The sequence below is a fragment of the Trachemys scripta genome, chromosome 12 (genome assembly GCF_013100865.1).
Source record: "Trachemys scripta elegans isolate TJP31775 chromosome 12, CAS_Tse_1.0, whole genome shotgun sequence".
Lineage (NCBI taxonomy): Eukaryota > Metazoa > Chordata > Testudines > Emydidae > Trachemys > Trachemys scripta.
In genome coordinates this window covers 10,766,782-10,790,949 of record NC_048309.1, presented here as the reverse complement: position 1 = coordinate 10,790,949, position 24,168 = coordinate 10,766,782, and the positions used below count along the sequence as shown (strand labels likewise).

General features: G+C 45.3%; 1 protein-coding gene across 1 annotated transcript in view; it reads left to right on the top strand.

The window, feature by feature from the left end:
• The first annotated feature begins 3,522 nt into the window (after positions 1–3,522).
• GNAS (GNAS complex locus) overlaps positions 3,523–24,168 on the top strand; it is a 236,362-nt gene continuing 215,716 nt past the window's right edge. The window contains exon 1 of the mRNA XM_034787179.1: positions 3,523–3,898. Within this exon, the coding sequence (XP_034643070.1) occupies positions 3,658–3,898 (241 nt within the window). The 5' untranslated portion in view covers positions 3,523–3,657. The remainder of the gene's footprint in view (positions 3,899–24,168) is intronic.

The window sequence follows — 24,168 nt, the reverse complement described above, 5'->3', positions numbered from 1 at the left end:
CTACCACTACCATTGGGCTCCAGCGGTGATTTAAAGGGCCCAGGGCTGGGGGCTCCCTGCCACCACTACCGCAGCCAGAGCCCTGGGCCCCTTAAATTGCTGCCGGAGTTCTGGGATAGTGGTGGCAATTTAAGGGGCTCAGGGATTTAAAGGCCCCACCCCTTCCACCTGAGGTCCCCCCGCCCCATTGCTCAGTACCCCAGTCCTGTGTACCGGTAAGTCCCTTAAGTTACTTTCACCCCTGTATAAACCTAAATAAGAACAACATTAAAAACAAACACTGAACCGGCACGTGCCCTTAATATCTGTAGAAAAGTTTCTGTGGGTTTTTTTTTAAAGGGACTCCACCTACTTGAAATCTAGTTCAGTTTTTTAAAAAACAGTTAAAGTTTGTTTCAGGTATTACACTGGCCTTGGCTCCCCCGGCCTATTTTTATGGTTTTACCATCACATTTTCTTATTTCCTAAGCGTTAAACTGTAACCTAGCCTTACATGGCTGTATAGAGGGGAAGAGAGCATAAGACAATGCTGCTGAGTTCCCCCCCCAGGCGCATACCCTGCATGATCATGGAGGGCTTGCACAGATAGGAAGCCCAAACACCGAGATAAGAGCTGATTCCATGGAGTCATAGTTCCCCACAGCACACAAGTGGACAGGAAGGGACCAGAGATGCATAGGGAAGAGCAGGGATCTGGTTGACTCTTGGCTTTGCCCACCACACCTGTGCCAAATGGCTGAGCTAACAGCACAGAGGAGGGAATGTGCTGTGTATAGCAATGGAACATGCTGTTCCCCCTACTTGTGCATCAGAGGATCTCCTGGGGAATTAGAACTCTGAGGGGTACCTCTGAGTCATAATTTTTTTTCCTCTCTTTCTGTGGCAGTGCAATCGCATGACATGTCTTTTAAAAGCAAAGTGTCAATCTAGCCCTAACTGCTTTTCTCTCCCCTGAAGTTCCCCTCAAAGGCCCTGGGCTGGATCTCCAGTTATACACCCGAGTGCATAAAGTTACTCAGATGCAGAATCAGGGAAAACAACAGCCCTTGGATTAAAAGAATGTTTTTTGTTTTAAGAATTGCTTTGCATTGTTCACATTGCAGCAATCTTGCTTTTATTACTTCCTTTGTTTTGTACAGTGCCTAGCACATGGATGCTGCCGGAAATAATGTATGGAGTATCAAGAGAAACAGAAAGTGAAAATGACTAGTCTCTTTCCAGTCTAAGGGTCTGATCCTCCAAATACTGAGCGGCATTGTCATTATCCTTTTCCCAGCAGTCAATGTCAGCTCTCCTTTGAATGAATCTTCTCTATGACAAGTTTTTTTTCCACAATTAACTGCTCAATTTCTTTCTCCTCTGTCGAAATCAGCTCAGCAGCGCAGTGGCTGGCTTCCAAAGCCATCGAGGTGCATGATCGCTAATGCATGTGTAGCAACCTCTGTATATTAATGAATGTCTGGACCGTGGCACACAGCTGTGTTCCTTCTGTGCTGGCTGACAGCAGTTTGAAAATGGCCCTGATTCACAAAAGGTGGATAAATCATGGGATGCCAGCAGAGGATTCATAGGAATTTGCTACTGTGACCCCAAGTCCCTGAATTCGCAGGTGGTAGCTGTACCACAATGCACGGTGAGAAAAATCCCAACATGCATGGAGCTCACCAGCAGGACAAGGCACCAGTGGAGACCTAGTCAGAATTCTGAGCACTTATTTTGGAAAAAACTCAGTATCATGTGTATATACTGATTCGGAGGGAAGTAGGTAACAGCCAGACATGTGGATGCAATTATTTCAGAATAACTATTCCAAAACTGTTTGTGCAAGCAAACCTAATGGGGGGGGGGGGGAAGGGAAATCACTCATGTTGACAAGCCCTGACATAGGAGAGTAACTGGAAGAAGTATGTCTCCCTAATGCCCAATTCTTACTCATTCAAAGCCATCCCACTGACCTCAATGAGATGAATAACATGAGTAGGAATTACAGTATTGGGCCATATAATATAAAACTTTTTGGGGCGGGGACCATCCCTGTGTTGTATGTTTGTGTAGTGCCTAGCACAATGAGACTAGGCCCCTCCAGATGTAACCACAATGCAAATAACTAATGATAATCAAAGAGTAAAGAAACAGCAAAAAAATGCAACAAATTTGATTTTTAAAATTCTTGCCACTAAAAAACAGACCAGATCCTGAACTGCAAATTTACATGGATAGGGTTACCATATTTTGAGCCTCCTAAAGGAGGACACTCCACGGGGCCCCGGCCCCGCCCCCAGCCCTGCCCCAACTCCGCCCCTTCCCCAAAGTCCCCGTCCCAACTCCGCCCCCTCCCCTGCTTTCCGCGAATATTTGATTCGCGGGAAGCCTGAAGCAGGTAAGGGGGGGGGGAGGAGGTGCGTCTCCAGCCTGGGTCGGCCCGCCCAGCACCGCCGGCCCCCGGGCCAAGCACCCCCGGCCCAGCCGACCGCCGGCCCCCGAGCCGCCGGCCGACCGCTGGCCCGCATGTCCCGATTTTCCCAGACATGTCCGGCTTTTTGGGATTTCCCCCTGGACGGGGATTTGGAGCCCAAAAAGCCGGACATGTCCGGGAAAATCTGGATGTATGGTAACCCTATACATGGATTTACACCAGTTGAGGAGTGGGTACAGGATTTATTGTTGATACATTTGGGGGTTGTGGGACAGTACATGGCTAGAAAAGGGGTACACAGGATGAGAAAGCTACCAATCTATGTAATCTTCCACTGAAAAGTGATAGTACCCATAAATATCTATCTTTCTCCCTAATATGCATTGAAGACAGGGATCTATTTGTCCTCAAATAATTCTTGCCTTTATATTATCCAATAAGTGAACTGCTACAGATGCAAAGAGTTATCACTCATCAAAAGCCAAGGCTGATTAGAAGACAGATTCAACTGTCCATTCGTTTAGGATTTTTTTTTTCCCCTGAGCCAGCACAATAAAATAATACACACTTCTGGGCAGACTTGTACTGGTCTGTTCTGATAGCTCAGGTGTTAGCAATAGCCCAAGAAAGGAGTTGTGGTTATTTAAAAATACTCGATTTTAATCTGACAGTGTCCCTTTAAAGTAGGAAGGGCTCTGAAGTGCCTGAGTTGGATGAAGCTTTCTCAGTTAAAAATGATTTTGCTTCCTGTGTTTCCATGAGGTATTTACAAATCTTAGCCATCGTATTTATTTTAAATCTCCCTCAGTGGGATTGTCCAGCTTCGAACAGCCCTTGGAGTCAATTCCCAAGCAACCTCAAAGCGAAGAGTGGCCGATGTTTAGCTAATGGAGGAGGAGGTGAAGGAGACAGTGGGACACTTCTTACACAACCCAGCACCACCCACAGCAGGCAAAGCCATTGTAAAAAAAAAAAAAAAAAAAAAAAAAAGGACAGTATCTTCTCCGCCTGGGTTTTCTGGAGAATACGGTAACCCTGTCTGGATCACGTGTATATTTCCCCTTATGAGTGTGGACAGGAAAAAAAAATGAACCAAAAGGGGGAGGGAAAAATGTGCTCCTGAGTCCAGGGGAAGCAGTTCCACCTTAAGAGGCCAGAGGGAGAATCCCGAGGCGCCCAGCTGGAGAACATGCCTGGGGCTTGTTAAAGGGCAAGAGACCGGGACCCTCCAGCTCGGCACCATGGGGATGTGTTACAGCCTGCGAGCCAGGCTGATCGGAGCCCACCCCTCCATCGCCTACGGCGGGGATGGGGAGCCGCACGCAGGGCAGCTGGAGCACGCGGACCCCCAGCTGCTCCACCGGCTCCGGGAAGAGCTGGTCGCCAAGGAGAAGGCGGACAAGAAAAGGAGCAAGAGCATCGACAAGACGCTGAAAGCCGAGAAGCGGGAGTACAAGCAGACCCACCGGCTGCTCTTGCTGGGTGAGTGAGCGAGCGAGTGCTGCGTGGGTTCGGGGCTGGCGAAGGGAGTTCGCGCTGCCAGAGACCCCTGACTTCGTGGGCAGGTCCCTGGGCAAGCGGCGTGTGTATCCAGCCCCGGGGGTGGGGGGGGTGCAGCCCAGCGTGTGCTAGCGGCGAATGGGGGCTTGCAAGTCACTTGCAGCTTCTGTTGTCCTCCTTTAAACACTGTTGTTGTTTAGATGCGCTGGGGGGGAGGTGGCTGGCTGGCTGTCTCTTGTTGGCGGCTGCCTGTGTCTGGTTTGAAACGCTCAGACTTTACTTACTGACTGGAAAGCGTCTTGGAGATCAGGACGCTTCTCTCCGTGGCTTGGAGTTGGAGCCATGTAGCGGGGTTCATTATTTCAAGGGTATCCAGATGATCTGTAAGCGGAACAAGCAGTCTAGCAGCTGGACCCACCAAGTGGTTTGACAGGTTAAAGTTGATTATGAATCAGGTATTCAGAGTTGATTTGAGCTGTAGTCCACGAAAGCTTATGCTCTAATACATTTGTTAGTCTCTAAGGTGCCACACGTACTCCTGTTCTTGATTCAGAGAAGTGTTCTTCTTTATTGTAACAGTCAGGTTGTGTTATTCAAGGAGGGGCTAGATAGTACAGCTGCATTGTTGGGAAATCAAAAGGGTTAAGAGGTGATTTTAAAAAGGGAAATAAACAATTACATGTAGAGGCTGGATTTTTTCTGGTTATTCCAAGCAGGTTTAGAAGTTCCTGTGAAGTGTTCAGAGTTTGAGTCTTTGCTTCATGGCTTGTCATCTTAAATTACAATTAAAGAACTGTTATTTTATCCTGTTTGATCTAATCCGTGGTATTTATGGAGAGGAGTCAATGTGGTGTTTGTAGGAGCTGATAAATGGGCGTTAGCAAAATTACCTTTATTTTTTTAGCAAAACTGGGATATGATAGGTCTGTTTAAACCACTGGTGTATTTTTCCAGTGCTAAATATTTACTGTTTGCAAGAGCTATGTTCCATGTGATTCTTATCTGCTGTCAAGATTATATTAGCACCAGCATTTACCTTCAAAAATGTGTATTTTGAGAGGTAGTCAGGAGCACAGTGGAGAGAATAATCCGCTTCCCCAGGAAGAAAAGCAAGAATGGAAGGGACAGAAAACTTTGTTTCTTGTGTTTGTTTTGTTTTATAACACAATGTGTGTGTGTGTGTGTGTATGTTTATATACATGGAGCACTTGCTCATAAAACAGGGATCAAAAATCTTTGTAACGTGTAACTAATACATTGTGTCCTTCCTAAATTACAGCATTCACTCTTTGAGGACAGTGTTTGATTTGGTTGGTTGGTTGAATTTCCATGTAAACTGTTACTTACTGTGTTCTAATAATGCTAAGTGGACCCTTTTTAGAAATACTTTGAGTTTAACTTATTTTTTGTTTCTCTTTTTAGCAAATAAATTACTAAATTTTGAAATCGGCAAACCACTTCAGGACTGTAGCAAAATCTAAAGTCGAGAGAACATTTTTTTTAAAGCTTATTAAAGTGTTAATGTTCTGTTACTGATCTAGGCCCTGATCCTGCAACTTACAGCACTAGCACAGAAGCCTGACAGAAGTGGAGCTCTACATAGGGATAGCGGTCTGACTTCACATTGTAAATTGCAGGATTGAGGCCTTAATAATAACTGTGACATTGTGCAGTCTATATGGTTTTATAAAAACATGATAATAAGTGAATATAATGTAACTGGGATAGTTTTAGAAAAATATGGTAAAAAGTGAACATAACGTAACTGGGATATGCTTCATGCAAAAGGTCTCTTGTAAGGTATCATTACAAAGCTCATAATCTGCTGAGTGTGATCATCCTATTTGTAGAAATGTACCTCTCTTGTATCTAAAACTAGAAATATAAAACATAACTCTGAGGGCCTATTGTAATTATGTAAAGTGTGGGCCATTAAGGATGGTTTGGAATCTTGATGACTCCCATTGTCTGCAGATGGCTGTATTTACCTGTGAGTCTTCCTGTATATGTATGTGCTGGCAAGTAAGTAATGAAGTCTTGCAGTGACATGTGATCATGTCACCTGAACTGGAATCCATCTTTAACCTGGTGCTTTTCCAGTGAGGGGGGTGGAAACCCAGGGGGACAAAGGGTTCCCGCCTTATGCAAAAAATATATAAAAGGGTGGAAGAGAACAAGGGGAGAGAGGAGCCATCATTAAGAATCCCCTACCTATCACCTGAGCTGCAACAAGAGCTGTACCAGGGGAAAGAATTGTGCCCAGGCCTGGAAGGTGTCCAGTCTGACAAAAAACTTACTGAAGCATCTCTGAGGGTGAGATTATCTGTATTCAGTTTGATTAGGCATAGATTTGCGCATTTTATTTTATTTTGCTTGGTGACTTACTTTGTTCTGTCTGTTACTACTTGGAACCACTTAAATCCTACTGTCTGTATTTAATAAAATCACTGTTTATTTAGTAATTTACTCAGAGTATGTATTAATACCTGGGGGAGCAAACAACTGTGCATATCTCTCTATCAGTGTTATAGAGGGCGAACAATTTATGAGTTTGCCCTGCATAAGCTTTATGCAGGGTAAACGGATTTATCTGGGTTTACACCCCATTGGGAGTTGGGCATCTGAGAGCTAGAGACAAACACACTTCTGTGAGCTGTTTTCAGGTAAACTTGCAGCTTTGGGACAAATGATTCAGGCCCTGGGTCTGTGTTGGGGCAGACGGGAGTGTCTGGCTCAGCAAGACAGGATGCTGGAGTCCTGAGCTGGCAGGGAAAACAGGAGCAGGGGTAGTCTTTGCACATCAGGTGGCAGCTCCCAAGGGGGTTTCTGTGATCCAACCCGTCACAGTAACAACTTCTATCTGGGGGTTTGATCCAATGTAGGGTGATCAGAGAGCAGCTGTGGGAAAAAATGGGATGGGGTGAGGGGTAATAGGCGCCTATATAAGAAAAAGTCCCCAAAAACGGGACTGTCTCTATAAAAACGGGACATCTGGTCACCCTAATCCAATGCCTCTCAAAATCAATTGGTGTCTTTCCATTGACTTGAGTGGGCTTTGCATTAGGCCTGAAGTCATCATGTTGTTAACAAATATTTTCATTTACCCATATTTGCCACTGAATAGATGTTCCAGTATCTAAGGCCTGGCCTACACTACAAAGTTAGGTTGATCTAAGTCAGCTTGCTCACTCAATTTTGTCTCTGGTTGACATAAGCACCCTGTTGCAGCTGCACAGTAAAATCACCTTCCTGAATGGTGCAGAGCCATGGTTAAACTACTGAGGTTGACATATTGAGAGGATAAACACTGTGGGACCTGGGTTGACCCTGACAGCTGTCCCACAATGTCCCATTCCCTGCAACAGTGGCCGCTCTGGTCACTACCTTCAACTCCACTGCCATGGGGTCACAGAGACTGGAAGTCACATACACACCATTTTAAAACCCTGGCATGTTTTTGAAATGTCTTTTCCTGACTGCCCACCTCGGGAAACACGTCTAGCAACTCACCATGCCAGCTCCATGCGCTGGATGTGTTCCTACCTTGGGTAGGATCTCCTGGGCCTCTGAGGAGACAAGCCTGTGCAAGCAGAGCTACAGACCAGCCATGGAAATGTGAACATCTGCAAGCGGATTGCACAAAGGATACAGACAAAGGGGTATGACAGGGATCAGCAGCAATGCCACATTATTTTGTACCCTGGTATCATGTATCATGACCACTGGCTCCTCCCCAGTACTACACATCTCTCAAGAGATCTTCCACCTCTGCACCCAGCAGGCAATTCACCATGTGGTTCTCCCAATCATCACAAACCCAGCTATCTATGTTTCTAATGATCAACTCCACCATTATTATTACCTGTCTCTTCCTAATAACTAGAGTTCCCTCCCCTGGAGAGGTATCTTCAGTGTGAGAGGATACCATGACATCATCTGGTGGGAGGGTCCCAACTATGGGATCGTTTCCCTCCACTCCACTTTGATGTTCTCCTTTCCTGAGACTTTCATCCTCCTCCTCGGAGGCTGTCAGTTTGGGGGTGGGACCACTCTATGGTGGGTTGGAAAGTCTCTTCTATGTACCTCTGTCTTCCTTAGCTCTCCAGTTCAGCCATTCTGGTCTCCAGAGCCTGTACTTGGTCTCTGAGGGCCAAGAGTTCTTTGCCCTGAATGAACACATACGCCATGCCCCCCCATAAGGCACGTAATCGTACATGATGCATTCAGTGCAATAAACTGGATAGTCCCCCACTCTGTTGCTGGACTTCTGCCTGCATTCTCTCTTTTACTCCTGCAGCTTTTTATGTTGGGGTTTTCTTTCTCTGTTTTGTTTCTATGGAGAGGGATGGTTTATTGCCTTAAATTTAGAGAATGTTAATCAGATGTATCTAGTTCTCCCACTTCCTCTCTTTAAAAACTCCCTCCCTGTTAGCTGCTCCTGTTCTCTAGCTCTATAACATAACCGGTCTCAATCCTGCAAATACTTATGCATGTTCTTTACCCTCATGAGCAGTCCCAATGATTTTTGGGGGAGGACTGTTCACAATAGTCAAGTTAAGTGCGTGTGTAAGTGTTTGCCGGATCAGAGCCTATAGGAGGCAGAGATCATACAGACAACAGTGTCATATACTACACAACTCTGATTCCTTCCTTGAGTACCATATATCCTGGGCCCTGAATAAGGCTGGGATCCTATGGAAACACATAGTATGTGATCCTGTAATTAAAGACTGTATCATAACACAGACACATCAAAGAGCTGAATTAGGGTTGCACAGCTAACCTTAACTCTGGCAATCCTAATTTTTGAGACACTCTTAATGTAGTTTTTTGTATGTAACTTTTTTTTTTTTAAGTAGACCGAAGGAATGACAATGACACACACCTCACCATGGGTGATCAGCAGGGTTGGGCCATTTCAGTCAAGAGCACAGACCTCAACCAAATGGGCGAACTAGTTACTGATTGTGATAGTATGCTCAGTGTGCTCTGTGGGACTGGAGCACATTGTAAGGGGCATGCAGGAACTGTGTGGGGAAGGAACATGGTCAGTCCCCAGAGAATGGTTGGCGAAGTTAGCTACTGGCCTCTAACAAACCTTTACTGAGCATGTGCAAATGGTGATTTATTTTTTTTTCAGGGGCATCTAACTTTTAGCCCAAGTTGGGTATATTTTCACAAGAGTGGCAAAAGGCATGTAGCTGACCACAGACCCAGTCCCCCAGCCAAATTTCAGGTCCCTATTCCAAAGCATGGAGGTGCTAGAGCTTCTCAATGAAATGGTTGTACAAACTTTTTAACTGTGGGGAAGACCATGTCTTTTTTTCCTTAATCTCATTCTTGAAAACAATTTAACTATTTTTAACAGAATTACAAAAAAAAAAAAAAAATCAGCCTCAACAGGTCAGCTGGAATGGAAAATTTAAACCTAGTTTGACAATGGAAAGTGCTGGGCAACCTATAGGCGGCAGTGTTCCCTCTAATTTTTCCCACCCATGTGGTGGGGTGGGGCCAAGGGGTTTGGAGTGTGGAAGGGGGCTCAGGGCTGCGGCAGAGGGTTGCGGGGTGAGGGCTCCGGCTGAGTGTGTGGGCTCTGGGGTGGGTTGGGATTCAGTGGGGCTCCCCATGGCTACAGTGGGGAGAGAGGACTCCCCTGCAGCAGCACCTGGGCTGGGGGGGAGGGGAGCCTCTCCCCCAGCCATGGCCAGTCCAGGCTGGACTGGGTCGGGGCCAGGGGAGGGGCGCCTGTCCCCCGGCTGCAGCAGTTCTGGGCCGGGGGAGGGATGCCGCAGCAGGTCTGGGGCTTGGGGAGAGGCATCTCTCCCCGCTGCAGCCCTGAGCACCTGTGCAGCGCTTAATAGGCGGCCACGTAGCGGTGCAGCTTAGAGAGAACTTAGTACCGCCTATCTATCAACTAACAATTACATTATGACAAAAGGTGCTAAACACCCAGCATGAAACTCTCCATGGAAAGAGTTTGAGAGGCTATGCAATAAGTGCTTTCAGAGATGTTAAGACTATTGGGGGGGGGGGGAGAGGGGAGGAAAGGAGAGAGAGAGAGAGAAGGTGAGTGGGTGTGTTAACACACTCCTTCGGGCTTGTCTTTACTATCAGATAAATTGACCTGAGTTCTGGAGTTGATATAGCTTAGGTCGACTTACTCCAGTGTCTTCATTGCGCTGCGTTGAAGGGAGATGCTCTCCAGTAGACTTTCTTTACTCTTCTCGGAGAGGTGGAGTACCGGGGTCGACCGGAATGCACTCTGCTGTTGATTTTAGCAGGTCTTCACTAGATCCACTAAATCGACCCCTGCTGTATCGATTGCAGCAGTGTCTATCTCCCTATAGAGAAGACCAGCCATTTGTCTGAGCCCTTAGACCTTTCTGAGCTTCCTTTGTGTTGCAGAGCAAACACACAAAAGGAGGATTAATGAGCAGGTCACCGATTTCAGACCATGCTTTCTCGGGAGAAATTTAGACATAAGCCCAGTCTACCTTCCTAAGGCCTATTTTACGCTACAGCTGGTGGTCCATTTTAAGCTACACAATTTGAGTTACATTAGTAGCGTAACTCAAGTCAACACAGCCTAGATCTTCTTACCACAGGGTCCACACTACACTATATCAACGGGAGACGCTCTTCCACCGACATTGCTTCCGCCTCTCATTAAGGTGGAGTACAGAGCGCTCTCCCACCGATTGAGTGTATCTTCACTAGACCCACTAAATCTATGCTGCTGCATCAACTGTAGCGGCACCAATTTAGCTCTGTAATGGAGACTAGCCCCACCTTATGTTGACCTAACTATGTCCATGTACATACTACAGTCTTGCTCCTGCCGATGTAAGTGGCCTCCTACACCAACATAATAACTCCACCTCCACGAGAAGCGAGGGCTTATGTTGGTGTGCTTACATCAGCTGTTTGTTGGCTGTCTTGTCAATTTCACGGCTCCAGGGTGGAGCCGTGAAATTGACAAGAAAGAGGGGCAGCTACAGCCCGGCTCCCTGCTCCCAGCTGGGCTGCTGCCCAGAGACTCACTGAGGGGAGAAGGCCAGAGGGGGCAGCTGGGCTCTGAGCAAGGAGCTGGGAGTCCTGGCTCTCAGCCCCCACACTGCTTCTCTTCAGTCTGTGGTGAGGACTGGCACCACCGACAGAAGGAGGGTAGTGTGGACATCAGCCACCACTGTAATTATGGTGGTGGCTGTAAGTCCACCTAACATAGGTTGACTTAGGGCTGTAATGTAGACATGCCCTAAGGGTTTTCCAAGTGTAAAGTGCAGGGGCTGAGGGAGGCAGAGGGTCACATAGTGTGTCGAGCAGTTGGATCTGTCTGAGATGAGCGAAAGTCCTGGAGAGAGACAGGCCCATGGCAGCTGCTTCCTGGGACACGGCAGCAGGTACCTTACCTGAGGTTTCTATAAAAGCGAGCTGCCTGTGTGGTGGTTGTACCCCCAAATCTGTTCAGGGAAACGGGGACTATACAATTTAAAACATGTACACAAATGACATTAAGAAAATACCTTACTCCATATCATCGATATCAGTAATGACGGTAGGAGCTTTGGAATAGGAACCAATGTCACCCCTAGTGGTGTATGCGGGGAATCGAAAGAACATAAGAACGGCCATACCAGGTCAGACCAAAGGTCCATCTAGCCCAGTATCCCGTCTTCCGACAGTGGCCAATGCCAGGTGCCCCAGAGGGAATGAACAGAACAGGTAATCATCAAGTGATCCATCCCCTGTCGCCCATTCCCAGCTTCTGGCAAACAGAGGCTAAGGACACCATTCCTGCCCATCCCGGCTAATAGCCATTGATGGACCTACCCTCTATGAATTTATCTAGTTCTTTTTTTGAACCCTGTTATAGTCTTGGCCTTCACGACATACTGTGGCAAAGAGTTCCACAGGTTGACTGTGTGTTGTGTGAAGAAATACTTCCTTTAGTTTGTTTTAAACCTGCTGCCTATTAATTTCATTTGGTGACCCATAGTTCTTGTGTTATGAGAAGGATTAAATAACACTTCCTTATTTACTTTCTTCACAACTGTCATGATTTTATAAACCTCTATCATATCACTCCTTGGTCATCTCTTTTTCCAAGCTAAAAAGTCCCAATCTTATTAATCTCTCCTCATATGGAAACTGTTCCATACCCCTAATCATTTTTGTTGCCCTTTTCTGAACTTTTTCCAATTCCAATATATCTTTTTTGAGATTGGGCGACCACATCTGCACACAGTATTCAGGATGTGGGCATACCACGGATTTAGATAGAGGCAATATGATATTTTCTGTCTTACTATCTATCCCTTTCATAATGATTCCCAACATTCTGTTAGCTTTTTTGACTGTCACTGCACATTGAGTGGATGTTTTCAGAGAACTATCCACAATGACTCCGAGATCTCTTTCTTGCCTGGTAACAGCTAATTTGGACCCCATCATTTTATATGTATAATTGGGATTGTGTTTTCCAATGTGCATTACTTCGCATTTATCAATCATTATATAGTGAGCCTTATGCGTCTTAGCAGCAGAAGCAGGTTGCTACGGCACTTGGAGCCAGGCAGGCAAACCAGCAACACCCATCTGTACAGTTCTCAGCAACAAGTGTTTACTGTTACTTAAAAAGTCTCCAGAATTTTTTTCTCATGTTATAATAGCAAGTTGGCAACCCTATTACACTATCTGCTCCAAACTGGAAACTGACCCACAAGGCCCTGACACTGGCTTTTGTTCAGCACAGGGGTAGTAGTGATGACAATGCTGTTGCCCCTTTTGACCCAATATTTGGGGAATTTCAGATCCTTTCTATTAGGAGAAATTGTTCACTGCAAAGCAATAGCCTAAAAATCCTTTAGTTCATGTGGGCCACATTTCTAAAGAGAATTTCCAAAGGTTGAATTTGTAGGATACCTTTCCTGATATTTATTACACAGTTATTAACCACAATGAAATCCAAACAGATTATTAGCTCATCTACTATCTTGGCTATCTTGAAGTCAAGTTTGCAAACCCTTTTTGAGCAGGTGCACATTCCCCAGTCAGTGTCTCAATTTGAGACCAATTAGGAGGTCAGGTTTATGAATCCCCTATCCCCCAGCCTTCTTAGCACATCTACTCTAATAACTGTTATGTTTTGAGCCAGTGTCCACTATTCCTGTGTGTTTCATAGATCCGATTACACACTTAATACCCACATTTCCATTATTTTTCTTTAACTGCCGAGACCTAAATAAGAACTGTAGGGTTGATTCTTGTCTCACCAAGCTTTGTCCCTTCAGCTTGGTATAGCCCAGCTCAGAAAATGGAAAGGGGCTTCCACTAGACACTTGTGGTGCTCTGTCGTGTTCTGCCTTACATTTGTAACCGTCCTTCATTATGTGGCCAATTTTTTTCACACTACCAGCATTTAACTCAATTGCTTCCCTTACTTTTTGTGCCATTGCCAATTTCCTGTCAGACCGAATTATCATTCTTCCTAAAGGTTCAAAAATGTCATCATGAACTTGATTAGAATCCCCTTTTCCAACCTATGTCTGAGGCCTGGTCTAAACCACGGAGGGGGTGGGATTGATCTAAATTACGCAATTTCAGCTACGTGAATAACGTAGCTGAAGTCGACATACTTAGATCAACTTACCGTGGTGTCTTCACCACGGTGAGTCTACTGCTGCCGCTCCCCTGTCGATTCTGCCTGTGCCTCTCGCCGAGCTGGAGTACAGGAGTCAACGGGAGAGCGCTCGGGGGTCGATTTATCGCATCTACACTAGATGAGATAAATCGATCCCCACTGGATCGATCGCTGCCCACCGATCCGGCTGGTAGTGAAGACATACCCTCAGACTTAAAGGGCTTATGTTGATCAGCTTTCATCTTACTTGCTGGTTCTGGTGAACCATTCCAAGGAAATATTTGAGTTCCATGGCAAATACCACAGCCTGGGTATGCCAGAAATCCAAGTCTCCACAAGTCCTCTGCCAGTTCAGGTAGCGTCTCGTCTTTCCCTGTTCTAGCTCTTAGCAGTGCTCTGTAGCCTGGTTGGCTCAAAACCACATATCAAAGGTTTGTACCAGGTCTGGATAACTCAGTCTTTCTTCTGGGGCTAACTTCTGCAGCACTTTCAGAATTGGGCCTCTCAAGTTGGCTGCTAGAACCCTCCTTTTTGTTCATGTGCCCAGTCATTCGTTTGGGCTGTGATGTTGAATTGAACCAAATAAGCCTCTCAGGGAGTTGGAGTTTTTCCTTCAAAGATAGTGGGTTTTTCATTAGCTGAGCTGAGACCATCTGACCTCTTCCCTCTGGGCCTCTGGATTACAAACAGGGTAGTGTTGTAAAAGTCCAGTTACCCAAGCTCTCTGGCTAACCTAATTCCATATCCAGGCAGCTGACTTCCTCTATGATCTATGACTCTGATTTTCTTCTCAAGGTGATTTTTCAACTCCTTAAGTCCTTGCTGCAGCTTATCTCTGTTAACAAGTTCACCAATGCTTTCCCAGTCTCCCCTCCTTCATAGAAAACCTTAGAACAAAGAACGGCCATACTGGGTCAGACCAAAGGTCCATCTAGTCCAGTATCCCATCTTCTGACAGTGGCCAATGCCAGGTGCCCCAGAGGGAATGAACAGAACAGGTAATCATCAAGTGGTTCTTCTGGTCTGTGGCAGTCAGGTTGCCATCACCTCACAGATCCATCTTACCATTCCAGACTGGGAGTGTTGCAGTTGGGCTTCCCAATCTGCCCAGACAATTTGTAATTGCTGTCCCAACAAAGATTTCATCTCCACCTGCAGGTCATCTCTCAGTCCTTTCTCAGAAACCTCCAGAAGCTACATTAATTCCATTTGTGAAGTCTCCAACTCTAGTTTTAAATTCTTTTGGCCATCTTTGAGTTTTGTGAACACCTCCATTATTTTGGTTCAACAGGAATGCCAGCTCACCGCTTCTCTCCCTGGAAACTGGATCCCACTACTAACACTAGAGTTAGCCAATATTCAGGGTCTTGTGGGGTGTTTTCTTTTGGAGAATAAATTGCTGGTAGGTATTTCTTGGCTGCAATCCTGTTTCCCTGAACACAGCAGAATTAAAACAAGAGACATTCTCTTTGCTCAATCTTCCAAGCCTCTTTTTTTCAGCAAGTACTCTACCCAAAAAGCTTTCTCTCAAGGTCACGCTACAAGTGCCCTCCAGCTGTCTTTGGTTTTCTGTTGTGTACATACACACACACTCACTCTCTCTCTCTCTCTTCTACCAAAACAATACCCAGTCCTCTGCATTTGCATTTAGCCCCACCCTCATAACTCAGTGCCTGACAACCCTGTGTTGTGGGTGGTGGCTCCTAGTATTTCAGCTATATTATTTCAAAAGGATCTTAATTGCTTCCTATATTTAATCTGACTAAAAGGCATCTATTAAACCCCTTAGCTTCAATGAGGTTTTTGCCCAGTCCCTAGCATAGCAATAATCTAGATTATGGAGTGGGTGACTACCATATAACACCTCTTCAGTTATTGCCTTAAGAAGTTAAGGATAACTTGGCATAACCTCTGGCTGGAATCAGAAGTGAGTAAGGAATAGATTGTGGCTGGATCTTATCGGGTTCCTCTGCAGCAAAAAATAAGGCTATATTATCTCATTCTCCAGAGCAAATAACTAAACTGACTGAAAGGCTGATTCACTAAAGCAGTAACTCCAGCTTGTTCGTACTGGCACTCCCTGTTTATAGTCTTCGGTTACAAGTTCAGAGAGTAATTGCCAGCCAACCACAGTAACAATCAAATTGTGACACTTAAGCCTTGTCCACACTGTAATTTTTGACTGCGTTTGTAACCAATTAGTGGCATGGTGGGCTCTAAATGGTTGGTGTTAGTGCATCACATGGTTAATTCTTGGCTAGTAGCCCTGGCTTCCAGCAATGCTTGGGCCTTGGTTGCCACATGGTTGTCTTCCTGTAACTAAGTTGGCACTGTTTATTTTCAGTGCAGCCAGGACCCCTGAACCCACCTCAGTAATGAGTTGGCCTGGTCCTCCTTCCTCCAAGCAGTGTGTGTAGTGAATATTTCAGAGTGTATTTGTGAGCCCGATCAGCTGACATAGAAAGAGTCCCAGGAGAGGGAAATGAGAACTCCAGAAAGAGACTGAGACCCTCCGCAGGGTAATGGAGGAAGGCCTCAGAACCCCAGTGGGGAGGAATCCCAGAAAATGTGGTGAGCACTTGAAGCTCCAACAGAAGGGTGCCCTGAAAATCCCTTCAGGGTGGCTGATGGGTACGTGGATCTGTGTGTCTGCGGCGGAGGTAATATGAGAGTCCAGCGGGGATTGGGAGTGGTGTGTATGCAAAAAGTTGGTTGAGTGAGCTCATGGGTGTCTGGATGATTTAGTGGCAGAAATGGGTGATGGTGTGGGGAAGTCATACAGAAAGAGGCGGAGAGCAAATTGAAGCAAGAAGAGTGAGATGGGGGGATTAGGATAATTGGGAAGCTTGGGATGGGGAAGAAGATGGAGGAGAGGCAGAAGGGGGAAGAGAAAAGACTGGAAAGGTGGAATCTTTTGGAAAAAAATATGGAAAGGGAGAGGGGTAAACACTAGAAAAGAAAGTGAGGGAGAGAAGGAGAAATTAATCTAAAGAGAAACATCCTGAAAGGCAAAGAGGTGAGGAGGAGGAAAAAATTACAACTCTGAAAAAGAAGCGAAGATACAGGAAAAGGAGAGAGTGAGGCCAAAGGCAAAGGAGGCTATGCATGTAAAAATTATTTATTGTTAAAGTTTAATGCTATAATAAAACACAGGCAAATGCCCTGTGTTTGATTTATATGGTACAGATGAGCTCTTTGGAGCAAAATTGAACTGTAACTCTCCCTTATTTTCTCTCTCTCTCTGCTGGTAAATTAATTGGAGTTATGGCTGCATTTTGGGGGCTGCTCAAAATATCTCTGACTGTTGCGGGTTGGACTGGCAGGCATTAGACGTGTATGAAGAGGGGTCGTATGAGCTGGAAGACCCACAAGCACTTCCTCCTTCAGGTGAATGAGTAGGGGACTTTTTTTGCTCTGATTGCAACTAGAGTTGCCAACTTTTTAATAGCATAAAACTGAACACCCTTGCCACGCCCTTTCGCCGAGGCCCTGCCCCCGCTCACTCCATTCTCCCCTCCCTCTGTTGCTTGCTTTCCCCCACCCTCACTCACTTGCTCATTTTCACTGGGGTCAGGGCAGGGGGCTGGGGTGCGGGCTCAGGGGTGGGGCCAGGTTTGAAGGGTTTGGCGTGCAGGAGGTGGTTCTGGGTTGGACCTGAGGGATTTGGAGTGAGGGAGGAGGTACAGGCTCTGGGCTGGGGGTGTGGGCAGCGGGGTGAGGCCAGAAATTAGGGGTTCTGGGTGCAGAATGGGGCTCTGGGCTGGGACGGGGGTTGTGGTGCAGGGGGTGCGGGCTATGGGGTGGGGTTGTGGATGAGGAGTTTGGGGTACAGGAGGGGGTGGGCTGGGGCCAGGGGGTTGAGGTGTGTGGGGGGGAGGTGAGGGCTCTGGCTGGAGGTATGGGCTCTGGGGTGGGGCTGGCGGTGGGGTGTTCGGGGGGGTAAGCTCCGGGAGGGGGATCAGGGCTGGGGTAGGGGGTTGGGGCATGGGAGGGGGTTCAGGGCTGGCAGTTGAGGTACGGGGGGATGTAGGCTCCGGGCAGCATTTATCTCGGGCGTGGCAACATATCCCTTGGCTCCTAGGCGGCAGCGCAGCCACGCAGCTCTGCGCGATGCCTCGCCTGCAGGCACCACCCCTGCAGCTTCCATTGGCCGCAGTTCCTGGCCAATGGGAGCTGCGGAGCCAGCGCTCGGGGTGGAGGCAGCACGTGAAGACCCCCTGGCTGTCCCTCTTCCTAGGGGCTGCAGGAACATTTTGCTGCTTTCAAAAGCCACGCAGAATGAGGTTGGGAGCCTGCCAGACCTGCCATCCGGACTTTTAATAGGACCAGAGCCACCAGGATCGCTTTTTCACCAGGTGTTCCGGTAAAAAACCAGACACCTGGCAACGCTAATTGCAATCCAGGCTGTGGGCCAAGGGTGGTAGCCAGCCTGCTGCTTCTGTTACCACAACGCTGTTTCTCCTTCTTGCCCAGATCCTACTGGTCTTTCTGGCTCTTCCCTTGCCCCAAACCCAACCATTAAACTCTTCCCTATGTCTTTTCTTCGGCTTACTGGGCTCTTGTTTTTAACTCCGTTTGAATAGGAAAGAGGAAATGGGAGAGGCAAAAAGATAATTAACATGCCCATGGGTGTCCCATAAAGGAGCGACGCAAAGGCAGAGGACTTGAGAGATCTACCGTGTGGTGAATGAGAGAGGCAAAAATCTGAGGAACCTTAGAAATAAAGGGAGAGGTTGAGAGATCCCAATTGTGTGTGATGGGCAGATAGTTGATGAGTAATGGGCATGTGGTTTGTGGGAGGAACAGTGAGTGGTGGGACTACAGGTCTTTGTTAAGTGTGTTTGCTGCTGGGATTGAATGGGTACATGCAGTGTTGCCACCCCTCATGATTTTATTGCAAGTCTCACTCACAGTATTTGGTATTTATAATAAATCCCCAGCTCTGGAACCATGTGATTATGAGAGAATCATTTAATAAATAATAAAAAAAAAAAAAGCCTTTCTAGCCCTCCTGGATGTGGATAAAATCTTGAAAACATGAACCCTAAAGGCTCAAACCAGAAAGCAAATAAAAAGAAGCCAAACTTTTTATTTTTAAAAAAACTCATGATAAGTCAGTCTCATGATTTGGGGAAGGGGGCTGACTCATGATTTTTGAACACATGGGATTGGCGATACTGAATGAGTGAGTAAATGCATGGATGGGGAAGCTGTGAATAAGCAAATGCATGTGTGCTTGTTATGGGACGCAGTCCTCAAAGAGTGTTTGATTAACAGATGGAGCAAAAATTTGGAGAAACAGAGGAAAGAAAGAGATTGGGGGGAGGATAGCTAGAAAAGAGAATGAAGGAGAGATAGGGGCTGGGAAAGGGTACTGAGAAGGAAAAAAAAACTGACCTGGAAGGGAAGGTGGTGTTCTTTGACAAGCGCATGGAAGAGGAAAGAACACAGTGATGGGGAGATTAGACTGAAAAGAAAGAGACTGAAAAAGATGAAGCGGGAGGAGGGAAAGAAACCAGGATTCTAGAATAAAAAGGAGAGAAAAAGACTGAAGGAATGAAAAGGGAAGAAAACAAAGAGGAGAAACGAAGGCTTTTTAAATGATTATTTAATATTTACTGCCTCTCTCTCTCTCTCCCCATGTGCATGCGCTATAAGTGATATTCATATGCACCCGATTCTGAGAAATGGAGGGGAGTTCCACTCCAAGCAGCACGAGACCAGGAGACACTCTAGGTGCAAAGCTCCCACAATACAGGCCCACCTAGTTCTTCTTTTATTTTCATGACAGAGCTGCTTGGCATTATCAGTGATAATGTTCCAAAGGCCCTGTCCACACCAGGTTCAGATTTGGGTGAGCTACAACCCTGTTGAAATCCAGTTGTTGCTGCCATGATCCTGGCATGTGTTCCCTGACAGTGGTGAGTTCAGACTTTTTGGCCCCTGGGATGTTATGAAACTGCACAGTTATCACAGGCCTGATCCTAGCACAAGTTAGGGGCTCTGAAACATTGTTTGGTTTGACCAGAGTTATCTTACAAACATAAAACCAGATGGGTTCACATTCTGGACTGTGGGAAAGGTGCTTATCAGTCAGCAATCTGCTGGGATGCCTGTAATACCTCATCGATTCACCGATTCCAAATCCAGAAAAGATCATTATGATCATCTAGTCGGATCTCTGTGTAACAGGACAGAGAACTTCTCCAAAATAATTCCTAGAGCAGATCTTTTAGAAAAAACATCCAATCTTGATTTTAAAATTGCTAGTGATGGAGAATCCACCACAACTGTTGGTAAATGTTAGAATGATTAATTACCTTTACTGTTAAAAATGTACACTTTTATTTCCAGTCTGAATGTGTCTAGCTTCAGTTTCCAGTGATTGGATCGTGTTACATCTTTCTCTGCTAGATTGAAGAGCCCATTATTAAATATTTGTTCCCCATGTAGGTACTTACAGACTGTAATCACGTCACCCCTTAACTTCTCTTTGTTAAGCTAAATAGATGGAGCTACTCGAGTCTATCTCTATGCAACAGGTTTTCTAATCCTTTAAACGTTCTTGTGGCTCTTCTCTGAACCCTCTCCAATTTAGCAACATCCTTCTTAAATTGTGGACATAGTGTTCCCACAGCGGTCAAATCAGTGCCAAACTCCGAGTTAAAATAATCTACTCCTATTCAAGAGTCCCCTGTTTTATGAATCCAAGGATTGCATTAGCCCTTTTGGCCACAGTGTCACAGTGGGAGCTTATGTTCAGCTGCGTCTCCCCCACAACTCCCAAATCTTTTTCAGTCACTGCTTCCCGAGTCCCCCATTCTATAATATACAGCCTAAGTTCTTTGTTCCTAGATGTATACATTTACACTTAGCCTTATTCAAATGCATATTGTTTGTTTACCATGTGATCCAAATCACTCTGTATCAGTGACACTCCCCCCATTTTTGTGTCACCTGCGAACTTTATCAGTGATAATTTTATGTTTTCTTCCAGGTCATTGATAAAAATGTTAAATAGTATATGGCTAAGAACCAATCCCTGCGGGTCCTTACTGGAAACACACCCATTGAATGATAATTCCCTCTCTATAGTTACATTTTGAGACCTATCAGTTAGCCAGCTTTTAATCCATTTAATATGTGTCATGCTAATTTTATATTGTTCTAGTTTTTTTTAATCAAGATGTTGTGTGGTACCAAGTCTTATGCCTAAGAAGTCTAAATATATTCTATAAAACACTATGACATTTATCAACCAAACTTGTAATCTCATAAAAAAAAAAAATAAGGTTAGTTTGACAGGATCTATTTTCCATAAATCCATGTTGATTGACATTAACTATATTGCCCTCTAATTCTTTATTAATTGAGTTGTGTATGAGCTGTTCCATTATCTTGCCTGGGATTGATATCAGACTGGCAGGCCAATAACCAAGATCATCCCATTTGCCCCTTTAAATATTGGCACAATGGTAGATGTCTTCAGTCTTAGGGAATTTCCCGTGTGCTCCAAGACTTATTGAAATCAACATTAATGGTACAGCGAGCTCCTCAGCCAGCTCTTTTAAAACTCTCAGATGCAAAATCAGGAGCTGCTGATTTTAAAACGTCTGACTTTAGTAGTTGGGGTTAAACATGTTTCTGAGATATTAGTGGAACGGAAAGAATGTTATCATATGATATGACTACGTTATCATGTTTTTCCCCCAAATACAGAACAGAAATATTTATTAAACACTTCTGCCTTTTCTGCATTATTATTGATAATTCTACTGTTTCTATCTAGTAATGGACCAATACCATTGTTAAAATTCTTTTTCTTCTGAATATATTTTTAAAACGACTTCTCCTTAACTCTAATAGTCATACATTTCTCTTTGTGACTCTTTGCGCCGTTTATCAATTCTCCATAATTCCTACCTTCTGATTTATATGCATTACTATCAACTTTTCCTTTTTTCCATTTATTACATATTATTGGATTTTTTTTTATAGCTGCCTTCTCCTCCTCTCTAAATTAGGTTGGTGTTTCTAACCACTGCAGCCTTCTTGCTTGATTGTGGCTTTTGGGGCACCTAATAAAGTGTTCTTAAACAATTCCCAATTATCAGTCAAATTTTTTTTCCAATTAAATTCCCCCCAGCTGATTTGGCACATAATTGTTCTCAGCTTTGTGACACTGGCCATTTTAAAGCATCAAAAGTATACATTACTGGTCTGGACTTTATTCTGTTTGCACATTGTAAATGTGATCCAGCCATGATCACTTGTACCTAAGTTGCCATTAATTTTTAGTTCTACGATCAGTTCCTCTTTATCTGTCAAGACAAGGTCTAATATAGAATTCCCCCATATTTGAGGGGATTTTTTTTTTTTTGAGTTAGAAATTGTCATCTCTTTCCCTGCAGCAGCATCTGGGATGGGGGAGGGGCGCTTGTCCCCTGGCCGCAGCAAGTCGGGGGCCGGGCTAGGTTCGGGCCAGGGGAGGGATGCCTCTCCCCCAGCCACGGCAGGTCCGCCGGTGCTGGGTTCCCACAGCCACGCAGCTTACAGGGAACTTAGGTGAGGTTTTGTGTTTTGGCTCCAGGAAGGCAGCATACCATCCTGTTGTCCATGTGTCCCTTCGATGTAGGTCCACTATTCAGGAGACTGCATCTGAGAACTAGCTTCAGAATCTTTCTGTTAACTTTTAAGAGTCATTGCAGGGCCTGGTTTTCAGAAGTGCTGAGTCCCCACAACTCCAGCGGGAGTCAGTGAGCGTTTCGGTCACATTTATGCCTCTTGAAACTTACATTCAGTTTCTCACCTTAGCGCTTCTTGAGCCTATCCTTTCTGTTTGCTGTTTCACAATGTTCTGCTTCTGCCCATCTGGCGCCGGTTTAGTGGAATTCCATCCCCTTAAATTCCATACGGCTGATGCGTCAGTTTGTTTAAATTTAGGCTCCAAATATTTAATTTTAAAACCATTTCAAGCTCATTTTTGTGTTGCTGGGTGTTTGGGTTCCACTCCTTTTGTGGGATATGTTTGCTGCCTTAAAGCACCTTGGAAGCCCCTGGGAGTTTTGCCTTTGACTTCTGCAGGCAGTAGATCGTGCCCATAGTGCTGTACCAGATCCTGATCTCACAGGGTCAGTAACCCCCCTCTACTGCCCGTCAGTGTCTGTGATTATTGAGGGCATTTCCTACCTAGCAAAATTAGGCCCTAAATCAGGAGCTTTTCACTGTGGTGCAGCATCCTGACTGCATCTCTTCCGTTTAAAGGGTGGGGCGACTAATCGTTTGCATGAGCAAAAGTTAGCAGCATCTCTGCTACAAATGGCAAATACATCTATGGAACTATGGGGCACCTTGGCACAAGCTTCTGGCTGCCTTACCAGTGCAGTCTATCCTGGAACAGCTTCCATGTGGACAATGGTTTAGCTTCTAGAAGTGGGAGGAACTCCTCCCACTTGTGCTTAGGCTTATAGTAAGAAGCCAAAAAATAGTATTGTCCAGTGACCACAGTATGGTCAAAGTTGGTACTGAATGTGAGGAGGAATTGATAATCATCCATTTAAAAAAAAAAATAGCTCTGTCTCTTTAACCAGGATAACGTTACTTACCCAGCTTCATAATGCACTTTGAGATCTGTGAACGAAAAGCACTAGGTAGGAGCTGATTTTTTTTCCTATCTGTGCACCAGACCCTCGGAATATACACTAGGTCATACATCTGTAGGTTGTTGTTTTTTTTTTTTCCCCTCCCCCTTAAATTTTGGTCCTGTGCTTGTACAAGTGTGTGTATATATAATCATTTATTTTCATTTAATTTTCCTTCTAATTGGTATAATCAACAAATGTATAATAAGAGGCTTGGTAATTCACCCAAATGAACAGAACTCCAAATATTGGTTGACTGAAGGGAACCTCTGAAATGTGATTATACTTGACAGATAGATAGATCCATATACTTCTGAAGGTGAAGGATGTGTAACGAAGGGAACCAAGGGTAAATTAGAGTAGTTGAGAAACAAGACCACATGTATTCTATAAATAGGACAGATGAAGTGTTTTTTACTTCCTCTAATGAGTTCCTACTGCAAAGGAAACCTACGTTATCCATTTATTAGCAGCCTATCACAAGCTTTGTTGTCACTTAAAGAAACAGATGAATATTTCCTCCATTAAGGAACAGCGGGCACCTTAGCTCAAGGGTTTTCTATTTGGAGGTGAACAGGTGTCAGGTGATTGCTACCACCTTCTGCTTCCCAAATTGCTAGATGGGAGGGGTGGGTCCTGGCTCCGTCCCAGGTGGATGGGAGAAGGGTTTTGGGTGAGGGTGGGGTGTTACCAGTAGGGGAATCTCTTACCCCATCTACCTGTTTTCCTAGTCTTTGCAGTAATGTGCTGGAGGAGGGGCTACTGGAAACCCTTAGGGGATCCTGTTAAAATTCTGCACCCAAACTACAGGAAGAGTTTACATGATTTTCCTGCCTCTGGTGGAGTCTTCCCTCTCCTTCTCTCCCCTCCCCCATCCCCAGATGCAACTAAATCACTCTGAGCAGAGCGGACTTACTCTTGTAGCTCATAAAAATGCTTCCGGAGAGATTTTTTTTTTTTTTTTTTTTTTT